This window comes from Camelina sativa, chromosome 3, assembly GCF_000633955.1.
Source record: "Camelina sativa cultivar DH55 chromosome 3, Cs, whole genome shotgun sequence".
NCBI lineage: Eukaryota > Viridiplantae > Streptophyta > Magnoliopsida > Brassicales > Brassicaceae > Camelina > Camelina sativa.
In genome coordinates, this window is record NC_025687.1 from 3,370,611 (window position 1) to 3,383,112 (window position 12,502).

Genomic DNA, 12,502 nt, shown 5'->3' on the forward strand with positions numbered 1-12,502 from the left:
CATAAACCTTATCTATAATAAATATAGCGCTCCACTCCTACAATAACATCACTTCCTCGTCTTCTTTATTTTTTATGTTTCTAATTATGTTGTCCTCCGTTGCTAAAGCTGGTGGTGTGGTGTGATAATCTTCTAAACCCCAACGGGTCTATCAGTCTGTGATCTTGTTTTCAATCGATCATCGCTAGTTCGTTTCTACTGGTGAAATCTTTTCTAAGGGTTTGTTGATCTCTAAGTTGTTGTAGTTCTCCCTCTGTTATTCTTCTTCTTCTTCCCTTCTTTTACTTGTTTTGTTCGTCTTGCAGGTCTTTTTGAAGCAAATCCTATGAGATTATGATGAACCGACCATCGCTCGTTCCTAATCGTGAAATCTTCTCTAGGGTTTGGTCTCTCTCAATTCCATCGGTAGCTTTTTTTAATCATTATTATGTTCATGCGCTTTTGAACCTCTCGCTCTGTTATTCTTCTTCTTCTTCTGATTTTTGTTGTTGTTGTTTTTGTTCGTCTTGCAGGTCTTTTGGAAGCGAATCAGTCTATGATGACACGACGCTCTTCGCTCCCCCGCTTCTGAATTTTTCACACTCCATTCTCCTACGGTTTGGTTTATTAATCTTATTAATGCTATAATCGATCTATAATTTGCTCAGGCACTTCGTTCTCGCTTCTTAATTTTTAACTTTGGGTTTTCTAAATTGGATCGAATTAACTTGTCGTTTTGTTTTGTTGATTTTGATTTTGTGGAGGATGAGTATGCGCTACGATTGATATATGTGATGGCTTTGATTGATCCTTGTCAAGCGGGTCTGATGATGCAGGTATAGTTCTTTGGATTTTTTTCCCCTTTAATTTCATCCCCTCTTTAATTCTTAATATTTTGGATAATCTAAAGATATCTTCTCTATATGTCTGATGATGCAGGTCGTCGTTGAGGTAGTGTGGGATTGCTCTGTTAAAATCTTATGATTCTGATATCTTGTTTTACATCTTTTAGGTATGATTTGTTCTCCTGTGTGTTCTTTTCCTTCTTTATGTTTTTTGCTCTAATACTTTTCCTGTGTTAAACTAGTTTGTGTTTTCAATGTGTTTTGTTTTCTCAAGTCTCTTAGGTGATATGCTTACTTCTGAGAGCTCCTCTGTGATTTTATTCAGGTATTTTATCCTCTCTTTCCGTTTGGTATATGCCAGCTATCTAATTGTTTTCATTAACTGGTTGGCTTCCTCAGTTTTGGACTGTGCCATCAGGGAGTTTTCAACATCATCGGTTGCTTTTTTTGATATAAATATGTTTCGTGCGATTTACCTCTTTAGCTCTTGTTATTTCAGGTTTTGGATGTGTGCTTTTATTGATCAGTTATGGCTTTGATGGACACGCTTCACTTCTTCTCTGTGCAACGTCTTCATTGGTTTTTGTTCATCCTCTTAACACATCTTTCACTTCTTCTTCTTTTATAGTTTTGTTCCTTACGTTTCTTTCTTCATCTTGCAGGGTTTTTGGAAGGGAATTATGATCTGATCTCCTCGTTATTTCTCCATAATACATCTTCAGGCCTTCGCACGGGTTCCTTGCTCGCTCTAATCACGAATTTTCACTTTGGTTCGGTGGTTTTAATCTAATTACATGTTATTAACTTGTGGTTTTTGTTTTTTTGGTTTAGGTTTGTGAAGGATCCTACGATATTGATCGGTGATGTCTTTGACTGATAGTGATAGTTGTCACTCTAGCTCATGTTATTTTTCTAAGGTTTGGTTTCTAAACTGCAACGGTTGCCTTTTTACTTATGAATATGTTCTGTTATTTCAGGTTTAAAAGGATGCTTTTATCGATGAGAGCCATGGCTTTGATGCACACGCTTCTTCTCTGTGCTACGTCTTCAGGGTTTTTTTTCTTCCTCTTAGCACTTCTTTTACTCTCTTTTTTTGTTCCTTACGTTCTTTTCTTCTTCGTCTTGCAGGTTTTTTGGAAGCGAAATATGATCAGATTCAGATCATTGCATAATCTTCTCGAGGCTACGTTTCAGGCTTTCTCACGTGTTCCTTACTTCAAACACTTCTCTATTTGCTTCTGCATTTTCACTTATGTTTGATGGTTTTTTTACTTACTCTCGTCTTTTGTTTTGGTGGTTTAGATTTGTGGAGGAGGATCCTACAATTGGTCGGTGATGGCTTTGATGGAAACGCTTCTTCTCTGTGCTACGTCTTCAGAGGTTTTGTTCTTCCTCTTAACAATTCTTTTACTCTCTTTTGTGTGTTCCTTACGTTCTCTTCTTCTTCGTCTTGCAGGTGTTTTGGAAGCAATTATGATCGGATCATTGCATACCTTCTAACGTTATGAATTTATTTATGTGGTTTACTTGTCATTCTGTTATTTCAGGTTTTTGGATGATGTTTTTATCGATGAGAATGATGTCTCAAGGAGACATGGACGCTTCACTTCTTCTCTGTGCTAACGTATTCAACGGTTTTGTTCTTCCTCTTAACACTTCTTTCACTCTCTGATTTTTTGTTCATTAAGTTCCTTTCTTCTTCCGCTTGCAGCTGTTTTGGAAGCTAAGTATGATATGATTGGATCATCGGATATTATTCTGCAGGCTACGTCTTTAATTAGGCTTTCAACACATCTATATTTGCTTCTGAGTTTTAACTCTGGTTGTGGTTTTTTTAATTACATGTTACTTACTTGTTGGTTTTTGTTTTGTTGGTTTAGATCTGTGGAGGAGGATCCTTCGATTAATCGCTGTTGGCTTTGACTGATCGTTGTCACTCGAATTCATGTTATATGATCCATCAGTGATTGTGGAGGAGTATACTAAGAATATCTATCGGTCATAGGTTTGATTTGATCCTTGTCACTCGTTTTCTCTGTTTGGATTTTTTTGTTTGTATAATTGATATTTTTTCCTCTCTCTTTTGATGCAGATCGTGGAGGCAATGGGATTGCTCTGTTGAATCTTTTTTCTCTGCCTTTTCTCTTTTGGTTTCTTCTGATTTTTCAAGAGGTTAGTTTCTCTTTTGGCTTGATGTGTGTAATTTCGTGTTTCGGGTTACTTCGCATCTATACACCTTTCTGCTATTGGTTAATTTATTTAATTTTGGCTATTTTTTGTTAGGTATGATCTGTCCTCTGTGTGTCTTTCATTGGTTGTTTACAGATTTCCAGCATCAATCACTCCTCTCTGTTTCTCTGCTGATGTTTGTCTACACATATTCATATGAAAGGTGGTCTTATCTTTTTTCTTAGGTAGTAAGGTTCTAAAAAGAAAATTGCCAGGTTACTAACTGGTTCTTCCCCTTTATTTTATCTGTTGGTCTTATCTCTCATGCTACATTTATGTTTAGTGATTGAAAGATGATGCCTTTGATCTTGTGGTTCCATGTTTACTCTCTGACATCCTCTGATATAAAAGGTTCGACATATGGTTTAGTCAGGTTTTTGTTCCTCTTTCTCTTAGAGACCTGCAGCAATTTCTGAAAATTTTACTTCTGTGTTTTGGATTGTGCTAACAGGTATTTTGAGCTGTGAATTGTGACCGTGGGGAGTTTCTTTTGATTATTTGGTATGTTGAGGATGCTAAGGAGTTTAACCTGCGAGTGTGAACATGTGGTCTATTCAGGTCATTGTTCTCTTTCTCTTTGGAATATGTCAGCTATCTCTTTGTTTTTATAAACTAGATTTTGAATTTGGACGTGTTTTTATTAGTTGATGATCTTCTTAGTGATAACTACATGTTATTTTCATGTCGTTTTTGTTTTGTTGGTTTAGGTTTGTGGTGGAGGATCCTACGATTGATCACTGATGGCTTTGACTGATAGTTGTCACTCTAGTTCATGTCATTCTTCTAAGGTTTGGTCTCTAAATTGCATCGGTTGTCACTCTAGTTGCGTTTACTTATGAATATGTTTTTTTATTTCAGGTTTTGAATCATGCTTTTATTGATGAGAGTCATGGCTTTGATGGACACGCTTCTTCTCTGTTTTACGTATTCAGGGTTTTTTTCCTTCCTCTTAACACTTCTTTTACTTTCTTTTATTTGTTCCTTAAGTTCCTTTCTTCTTCGTCTTGCAGGTGTTTTGGAAGCTAATTATGATCTTATCATCACATATTCTTCTCCATGCTACATTTTCAGGCCTTCTCACAAGTTCCTTGCTCTAAACGCATCTCTATTTGCTTTTCTGAATTTTCACTTTGGGTAGGTGTTTTTTTTCTAATTACGTGTTACATTCATGTTGGTTTAGGTTTGTGGTGATTGATCGGTGATGGCTTTGACTGATTGTTGTCACTCTAATTCATGTTATACTCCTAAGGTTTGGTTTCTAAATTGCATCGGTTGCTTATTTCTTATGAATAGGTTTATGCGATTTACTTGTTGTTATGTGATTTCAGGTTTTGAATGATGCTTTTATCAGTGAGATTCATGGCTTTGATGGACATGTTTCTTCTCTGGGCTATGTCTTCAGGGTTTTTTTCTTCCTCTTAACACTTCTTTTAGTACACTCTTTTTGCTAGACCTGAATATTTTTTAAGTTGTTTTTGAATATAATGTGTCTTTTTTTATGTGTCTCTTAGGTATGCTAAGTCTAAGCTCTTCTGATGCACAAGGCTCAAGTTCTTGTTCTCTTTCTCTTTGGGATCTGTCAGCTATCTCTTTGTTTTTATAAAGTAGAGTTTGAATTTTGGCTCCCTGAGTTTTAGACTGTGGCATTGGGCAGTCGTCAACATCATTTGGACTTATTTTTGGATGTTTCAGGTTCTTTGTAGTTGATGATCTTCTTAGTGATAGGGCATTTATGATTTATGCCTAAGACCCTATCATTTGTTATTGATAGTCGAGGATCTATCAGAGAGAATCATCAGGTAACTAACTGGTCACTTTCCCTATATGGTTTATCATGTTACATCTATTTCTAGTGTTTGATCCTACTCTCATATGCTTGTGATTGTGGTTTTTCTTATGTGAAGTGCTCCCTTCTTTGTTATTTCTATGTTACCTCCTTGGTGGTTTTTCTTCTGTGAAGTGCTACCTTCTCGTTATTTCTATGTTATTTCTTATGTGTTTGATCCTACTCTCATATGCTTGTGATTGGTGGTTTTTCTCTTTTCCTTGGAGATATAATCAGTTTTGCTTCCCCCTTTTTTTTTTTTTTTCCCATTTTTCTATGGTTTAATTGTTAATCACTTTTGTTCAGGATGGTGTTTTCTATTTCTACGTGAATTCATTATCTGCGTATAGGAATTTGGATGATGCAAGTAGAAGTTCTGTTGTATTCTTAATTCCTGTGGTTGATTTAGGTGTCATGAGCTTATTTTTCTGCTGTGTGGTTGTTAGTTGTTACACCTCTTTCTATTTGTGAATTACTTCTGATTGTTATAGTTTACTGGGTAGTCACGAGAAGTAAGCTTTGGGTTCCTCACTGGTTGCATAAAGGATTGATCTCAATTCGTATGTTTCCTTTTTGTTATTATTTCTCCTCTGTATGTCTTATTGTATGTTCCAGGATTTCTTCATTAATCACTATACTCTGATCCTTTGCAGTCTAGTCGTAATCAGATGAAAGATAATCATAACTTCCTTTTAAATGGGTTTGTACTTATTTTCTGTCCTTTTTATGATGGATGTGTCTACCAAAAGTAGTTTTTGCATTGAATATCTTCAAGTCTGAGCTTCTCTTAAGCAGAAAGCTAAGCTAGACATGTTGTTAATCAGGTAGTTGTTCATCTTTCCTTCTTTGTTCTTCTGCAATATGTGGATTCATACTTCCTGTATTTTGAAGTGTGTTTAGCCTCATGAGATTTTAACTATGAGACTACGACAGTGGGAAGTTTCACATGATTGGAACTTGTCATTGGATTTTTTTGTTAAGTCTTTTAACATAGATATTTCAGGTTTACTACTTGGTCTCTTCTTTGTTTATCTATTTGGTGTGCTACATATATTCCTACTTGTGATGGTAGGTTTTCTATTTATGAATTCCTTCCCATCATTATAGGTATATTGAGGATGTGTTGGAGGCAGACTCCCTTTTCGATTTTTGGGCATTGAAGATTGAAATTTTGATTGCAGTATTTTTTATACTATTGGTGTTTTATGCCTTTTTCTGTTTTGGTTTTACCACTATATTGTCTTGTGTTGGTGAGTTGTGTTCCTGCTCAGTATTCTCTTCAGTTTGTCAATTTGATGTCATCGTTTATTTGATTATGTAAGTGATTCTTGCTGGTCGTGTGACCTCATGGGGGCAGCTCATAGAAAGTGAAGAGCGTCTTGGTTTTGATGATAATGGTCTTAACTTCTGACTTGTGAGGTTTTTTGCTTCCTGGGTTGTGGTTGGTTTTAATGGTTCTGTAGACATTTGATAATGAAGTCCTCGCTTGATTTTATGGTTGGGTGATGCATTAGGTTGTTGGATTTCAGGGGAGGCTTAATTTTATAGATAGACTTCTTACGAATGTTCTCAGGTAGTCAGTGAAAATTGAAAACATCACCTTCCTTACATCTGGTGAAGAGGCTGATTAAGTAAGTTGTTGGATTGTTACTTTGGTAGAGGCTGATTAAGTAAGTTGTTGTGGATTGTTACCTCCATTATGGTTACTTTGATTCAGATTCTACCAACCACAGAAGTGTCTAGCTCATTTATGGGACCTTCGGTGTGGGTTGCTTTGACTTGGATCTACAATTGCGCAAATGATGTTTTCTCAACTTGTCTATATTGTTTTATGCCTCTTTTTGATTTGTCATGTCGTGACCATGAAGCCTACGCTGGTGTTGCGGTTTCTGAAGTTCTCATGGGAAGCACTGTGACTAGGACTGGAGTAGAGGCTGAAAATGATTGAAATAGTGATTTTGTTCAGTTATGTGCTTTTGTATAGTGTATCTATTCTCCGAGAACTGATGTCTTGGATGTATAAGACTGTTTTGTAAGTTTTAAAAGGTGATACTGGTGAATTTATGGGAATGAGTACACACATGAGAAGTTATCCGTTGGTGAGCGTAGATCCTAATGATGTCCAAATGATCGGAAATTTGGGGAATGTGTGGCGAATTCGTAATATCAGTTTGATGCTACGAATACTGTTCGAGTCTGGCCTGCTTTGCTGATATATTTGGTACAAAAATTAACGAACTATTACTTCAAACTGGATATATATCTGCGATTTTATAAGGAGTTTCAGTATGAAGCACATCACAGAAGCACAAACAGCTAAATCAGTGAAAGAAAGGTCTACAGGACTCCTTCAATGTATACATTGTCCATGATACCAAAAAGTAAAAATCACAATGGTGAGGTCTTGACGAACATGGCTCTGAAAGTCCTTATGCAAAGTCATTTTTTCACCTACAAACAGAATCAAAGAAATTTTACACAAGAATGATTTCACGTTTTGTTTTATAAAAGAGAGATTTCATAACAACAATGGTATACACGCACCTGAACATCTATCTTAACATCACGGAGAAGCTGTGCAGCAACTGTACCATACCTTCTCATCTCCCATTCACTTAGCTTTCCGTCCCGTAGTCTCATCAGCAAACTATCTTCCTTAAGACGGGGATGATGTGTTGCAACGGCTTCCTCTTCCAACTGGTTTGGTAAATCATGGCATTCTCCGGCTAGGACTTTCATCTCGCTCTTTGTTTTGTCTGTGTCAACCACAGCTTCATCCCGAGTCACGTTTCCAGAACTCCCGGCAGGAGACTTTTGTGCCATGATGTACAGATGAATGCTCGGGTCTTGGTATTCAACATCCATCTGCAGATTCCATTCCAGAATAAGAAATTGCGTAGTTAACGAAATTTTAACAGTGACAGTGCCATCAGTGTTGTTCTTTACCTTAGATCTAGGTATGGTTTTGACTTCGAAGTTGTCTTTCCACATCTGAAGCATTTTATCATGAACAACAGTGGAACGTATCTCATATCCCAACTAGAAAAAAACCATAACCAAATCATCTTGTAGTTCCAACGATAATATCAAGCACATCTCTAGCATCTTAATTCATACCATAACTGTTGTCTTTGGCCCTGATAACGCAAGTATTGTACGCAATAGAGGTTCCAAAAGCTGCTCAGAATATACCTTAAACAATTTTGAAGGTGAGTTCAGTCACAAGTCACAATTCCCTTGGGCTAAAACCAGTCTCATTAATCTAAACAATTATAATGAGTCATTTGAATATTCCGATTAACTTACAACATCAGTACCGATGACATAGTCAAAGGGCGGCTCAACGGCCCTTATATGATCTTCGTTTCCCCAGTCGAGTTCTGCAACTCGGAGTGATCCAAACGATGCTACAAGGAATGACAACTTCATTAGACACTAACTAAAAGAAGATAACCATTCAAAAATTTCTTGTAACTCGATAAAGTAAGCCAGTTGGTTCTACGAAGAACTTATCCAGGGCATAATAAAATGAAGAAAGATGCAGAGACTACAGATTAAGGCAGTAAAAGAAGCAATATGCCTACTTAGAGAAGACTGAAGACAGTATCAACACAAACCTGAACCAGGATTCATTTGCAAGATTTTGGAGGTATTCCATTCTACATTCCTCTTAAGCAGTAGTAATACCTCCTTTTGATCAGTTGTAACCACATCACACCCGAGCATCGCCAAAGCTTGCACATGAACACAAACTCCAGTTTAAGATACCAAATTTCTAGTTTTAAGCAAAGGTAAGGACCATACACAAGAAAGGGGAATCCTTTAAGATATAAATACATACATGTTATCTACATACCAAATCCTGCAACGCCGCAACCTGCTCCTAGCTCAATAACACGCTTTCCTTTCAGTTTGGACGGACTAAACCTCCCCTTCCTGCAATTTTTCCCCTGAAATTTTTGAAGCAGGATAAGGTTTCTTGTTAAGTCTAGTGCAGGACTATGGTAGCTAGCCTAGGGGTTAAGCTTGGAATTCTAGCTTTTGCCAGCTCAGTAACAGAACTTACGGTTAGTTGAGAGCTAAAGAGTTAAAAAAAAAAGGAGAGAGAGGCAGAGAGGAGAATGCATTGAAACCATTATTGATTGGTTTAGGCATTTGGTGAAGCCTTAGAAATTTCCATCGTTAATCAAGTCTACATTACAGTCATACTAGCTAATCTATGAGGATAAGAAAGATCATACCAGATATTTGGCAAACACCATGGACGCATCCCACACGGTGGTTCCTAAATGCTTCGAATTTGGATCCTTCCATATAGAATCGCGGCATCATGACACAGCATTAGAAGCATAGAACATGGAAGATGGAAGATGACAAATAGATGAACAAAAGTAAGAAAGAACAAAGACATGGAAAAGGTGAAAATACAGCTGGGACTTCGTTAGATCTCATCGATATGTATTCAAGGAAAAATAAGAGTCATATAAATACCTGAGCAAAGTTTAATTCGTTGCCCAACACCTCAATGGTAACAGTACAGGTGCTTGGAGAATTCAACCTTATAATAATAATTATAGCAAAAGTTTCAAATTTGTTCAACGAATCAATTCGAAAACCAAAACTTTGGCTCAAACTCTAGAAATCTAATTGTAAACTTAATTCTTAAATGAACCTAGAAACAGCAAAGATCTCGACTTGTGTGATAACTAAAGACAGAAACTTGACAATAATAATACGCTGGATAACAACGACTTAGGAAGGTAAAGTTTCTAGAAGCAATAAGCTAATACGATCGTTCCGTAAATAAAGACCATCCTCAGCTCTCATCGGATTTCGCCAAGATTATATAACAAGTAAATTTATCACAAACCATGTTAGTGGATAGATAAAATTGGAATACCTGTCGGGATCCATTTGTTCTTCTTCGTCCGACGTAACACAAACTACGGCGATTTTCTTGTTTCAGGGAGATTGATTTTTCGTTACGGCGTTTCAGTTTCAGTTCCGGTTCCAAACCTCCGCGTCACCAAGAGGTTTAAGGAGTATTATTGGAACACAACACTAATCCAAAGTTTTATTGATTTAGACGATAATTAATCACTAAAACAAATTCTGAAATTAATTAATGAGTTAATTGGTAGACCCTATTACATGTTTTCGAAATTACCCTTTTGACCTTATACATCTATTACCTTTTTTTAACGTTTTTGTAAGATTATTTATCGTTTACATACACTAAAATTCCACTTTTTTTGCTTCTTTTGTTTTCATGATTCTGTCTCTTTGGTGAATGATAGACAACAGAGGAAGACATAACTCGAACAACTGAGTACCTTCGGCCTAAAGCTTGAACAGGTCTCCCAAGTTTTTCAGGCGTTACTAGAACTAGAAGACACTTTTTGTACTTGTGCTACTAAATCATCTATATGTGAATAAGCTCTAACCTTACCGTAAAAGCAAGCATAATCTTATTATTTACCCTTGCCTGATATATTTGCACATTTGATTTCTTTTCTAGCATGTGGACAGTGATTTAGAACTTTTTCCAGAACGGCTCATTAACTTTTCCTAAAATCAGTTTTACACAACCAGTTACTGTTGAGAACATCAAACATGCAATCTGCATCATTAGCTAGTTAGAAGCAAGCAATATCGTATGCTCCGAGAACAGATTACAGTTGCTCAATCATCTTCACCTTTGACATCATTGCTTGGATGATTGTGTTTCTGAGCTTGGTACATATCTGCAATCTGAAAATTTGCAGGGAAAAGAACTTCAAAACCAGCCTGGGTCTCATCTTTCCAGAATTGAAAACATACGAGTGTTACGAGACTTAACCTGCTCAGATGATGTTGCTTCCTCTGGCTTCTTGTCTTCCCGTACACGGAGTAGACGAGGAAAACGAAGAGAAATTCCCTTTACGAAACATTGAAACAGTCAATAGGGTAACAATTTCCCGGCAGCTCGAAAATAAATCAAATAGCTCAACGGTTTTATAAGATATAATATATCAACAGATAGGAAATAATATTAAACCTTATCAGGGTCCACAATGCCGGTAGCTGCACGGTGCACAGGGCTAATTGTCAAGTCAGCTGCTTTCACTTCCCATACCTTTAAGCAAGCATATATATTAGCTTTCACTTTGACCCAGTTAAATATAAGGTCACATTTTGAGTACAAGCGAAGATAATCCTACCTCAGTGGGCTCAAACCAAACGTCTGGAGTGAGGCCGTCTCCAACTCGGTAGTATGGCTGGATATTTGAATAATTACAATTAATAAGAATTCAGGCAAGAGACATATATGATATTGCAGAGAAAGGAGGCCAGAGAGAAGAAAAAGCTATCCTACTTTTGGAGTAGTTATCACTTGAGAGCGAAGACTGGACGACCTCACGTCAAGCATGGCATCAGAAAATCCAGTGCCTAGTAGCCCAAACCGTAAAACCAGGGTATAAGTAACTTGAGAAACTGAACGTAGCACATAAAAAATATGAAATGCCAAGGTGTATTAGACTGACCGATTTTACAAATGCTTTGGAACTCCTCCTTATCAACATCGTAACAAGCGAGTAAAAATGCACCAAAGACACCTAGAAGGAACGCATATAGCTTTGTTAGGAGCATAAAGGTTGAAAATGTATCATCCAATATATTCTTAATGTTTTTTACCTGTGCGTTTGCCACGTCCATGGAAAGCAGCAATTGGTACAAGATCCATAGAGTCTCCAATGCTGCGCATATTACCCTAGAGTTAGTAAAGGACTGTTCGATTTACACTTATTTGAGAGAAATGTTAGTATTGCCTGTCCATGTAGTCTTTCTTCAATTTTAGCCAATTATTTGATCGCTTTGCAGGTTCATAGGTAGCATCCGAGTTCAATGTTTTAATGATTAAACCTTCACAGCTGCAAAATAAAATTTATAGATGAAGAGCTGGAACATTATAGAGATAACAAGGTAAACGCTGATGCAATATATAGACATAAGATTGTAGAGAATTCACAATAAGTGTCGATCAAATTGCTAAAAATACAATTACTATCCAGAAGACACATGATGACATCTAAACGGCATAGGGGTAATGAAGCAGAAGTCATTGTCATTTCATATATCACTACAGGCATGGTAAAAATTTGTAAATTTAATCATATCCTTAAACATATAACAGATAACTATCTAAAATTGAATACCGAAGATGAGTAAATATAAATATCTACCACAATCTCTAGTTTTCTGTTAACACAGCTGACGGTGAAAGATGCTACTACAGATGAGATGCTAGGTCAAATTGTTAATTTATTATACCCTTGAACATGTCAAAGATGACTCCCTAAAATAAAATATCCGGAAGCAGTAAATATCTACCATAATCTCTAATTTTCTGTGAGTGCAGCTGAAGGTAAAAAATGCGACTAAAGAGAAAATGCTAGGCAACAATTTACACCAAAGTTCACCGTAAGTATCAAGATATATACCCAACATCAACAGATGCGTCAAGAAACTTTTGGATTTCATCGATATCGCTAGATGTTAGAGCAGTTGCAAACTGGAAATAGCCAGGCTCTTCCTCAAATGATTCGTATAGCTTCTGTTGAAGCAAAGTGAAGACAAATGATTA

The 12,502-nt window shown here is 36.7% G+C and overlaps 1 protein-coding gene, 1 long non-coding RNA gene and 1 pseudogene across 25 annotated transcripts; 1 reads left to right on the forward strand and 2 right to left on the reverse strand.

Moving 5' to 3' along the window:
- On the forward strand, nucleotides 47-6,974 carry LOC104766266. 23 transcript variants are annotated; one of them, XR_764004.2, is made up of 21 exons: nucleotides 47-219; nucleotides 306-405; nucleotides 513-815; nucleotides 919-930; nucleotides 1,324-1,403; nucleotides 1,487-1,558; nucleotides 1,656-1,684; nucleotides 1,802-1,876; nucleotides 1,953-2,204; nucleotides 2,281-2,448; nucleotides 2,536-2,829; nucleotides 2,917-2,996; nucleotides 3,108-3,404; nucleotides 3,505-3,611; nucleotides 3,761-3,841; nucleotides 3,912-3,986; nucleotides 4,064-4,136; nucleotides 4,234-4,302; nucleotides 4,382-4,852; nucleotides 6,452-6,509; nucleotides 6,596-6,974. It is a non-coding gene; the product is annotated as an uncharacterized LOC104766266 (long non-coding RNA). The 23 variants fall into 23 exon arrangements; XR_764005.2 differs by having other exon boundaries at nucleotides 4,382-4,657; nucleotides 4,746-4,852; nucleotides 6,452-6,974; XR_764002.2 differs by having other exon boundaries at nucleotides 4,382-4,456; nucleotides 4,565-4,657; nucleotides 4,746-6,974.
- On the reverse strand, nucleotides 7,109-9,947 carry LOC104766255 (protein-lysine methyltransferase METTL21D). Of its 2 annotated transcripts, XM_010490099.1 has the most exons (10): nucleotides 9,779-9,947; nucleotides 9,370-9,436; nucleotides 9,120-9,185; nucleotides 8,735-8,828; nucleotides 8,496-8,612; nucleotides 8,185-8,285; nucleotides 7,996-8,070; nucleotides 7,825-7,917; nucleotides 7,423-7,743; nucleotides 7,109-7,329 (listed from the first exon to the last, which is right to left on the reverse strand). In XM_010490099.1, the coding sequence occupies exons 1-10, from the start codon at nucleotides 9,790-9,792 to the stop codon at nucleotides 7,318-7,320; spliced, it is 960 nt and encodes a 319-aa protein (XP_010488401.1). In that variant the 5' UTR covers nucleotides 9,793-9,947; the 3' UTR covers nucleotides 7,109-7,317. The 2 variants fall into 2 exon arrangements, with proteins under 2 accessions (XP_010488401.1, XP_010488411.1); XM_010490109.1 differs by lacking the exon at nucleotides 9,370-9,436 and having other exon boundaries at nucleotides 9,779-9,946.
- The window catches only part of LOC104778615, a 7,664-nt pseudogene continuing 5,569 nt past the window's right edge, over nucleotides 10,408-12,502 (reverse strand).

Bases quoted from the DNA above. Each gene is read 5' to 3' on its own strand.
- LOC104766255 (XM_010490099.1), bottom strand. The intron at 8,286-8,495 runs GTTTGTGTTGAT...CATTCCTTGTAG, and splicing joins GCAAATGAATCCTGGTTCAG to CATCGTTTGGATCACTCCGA. The intron at 7,918-7,995 runs GTATGAATTAAG...GTTTTTTTCTAG, and splicing joins GGCCAAAGACAACAGTTATG to TTGGGATATGAGATACGTTC.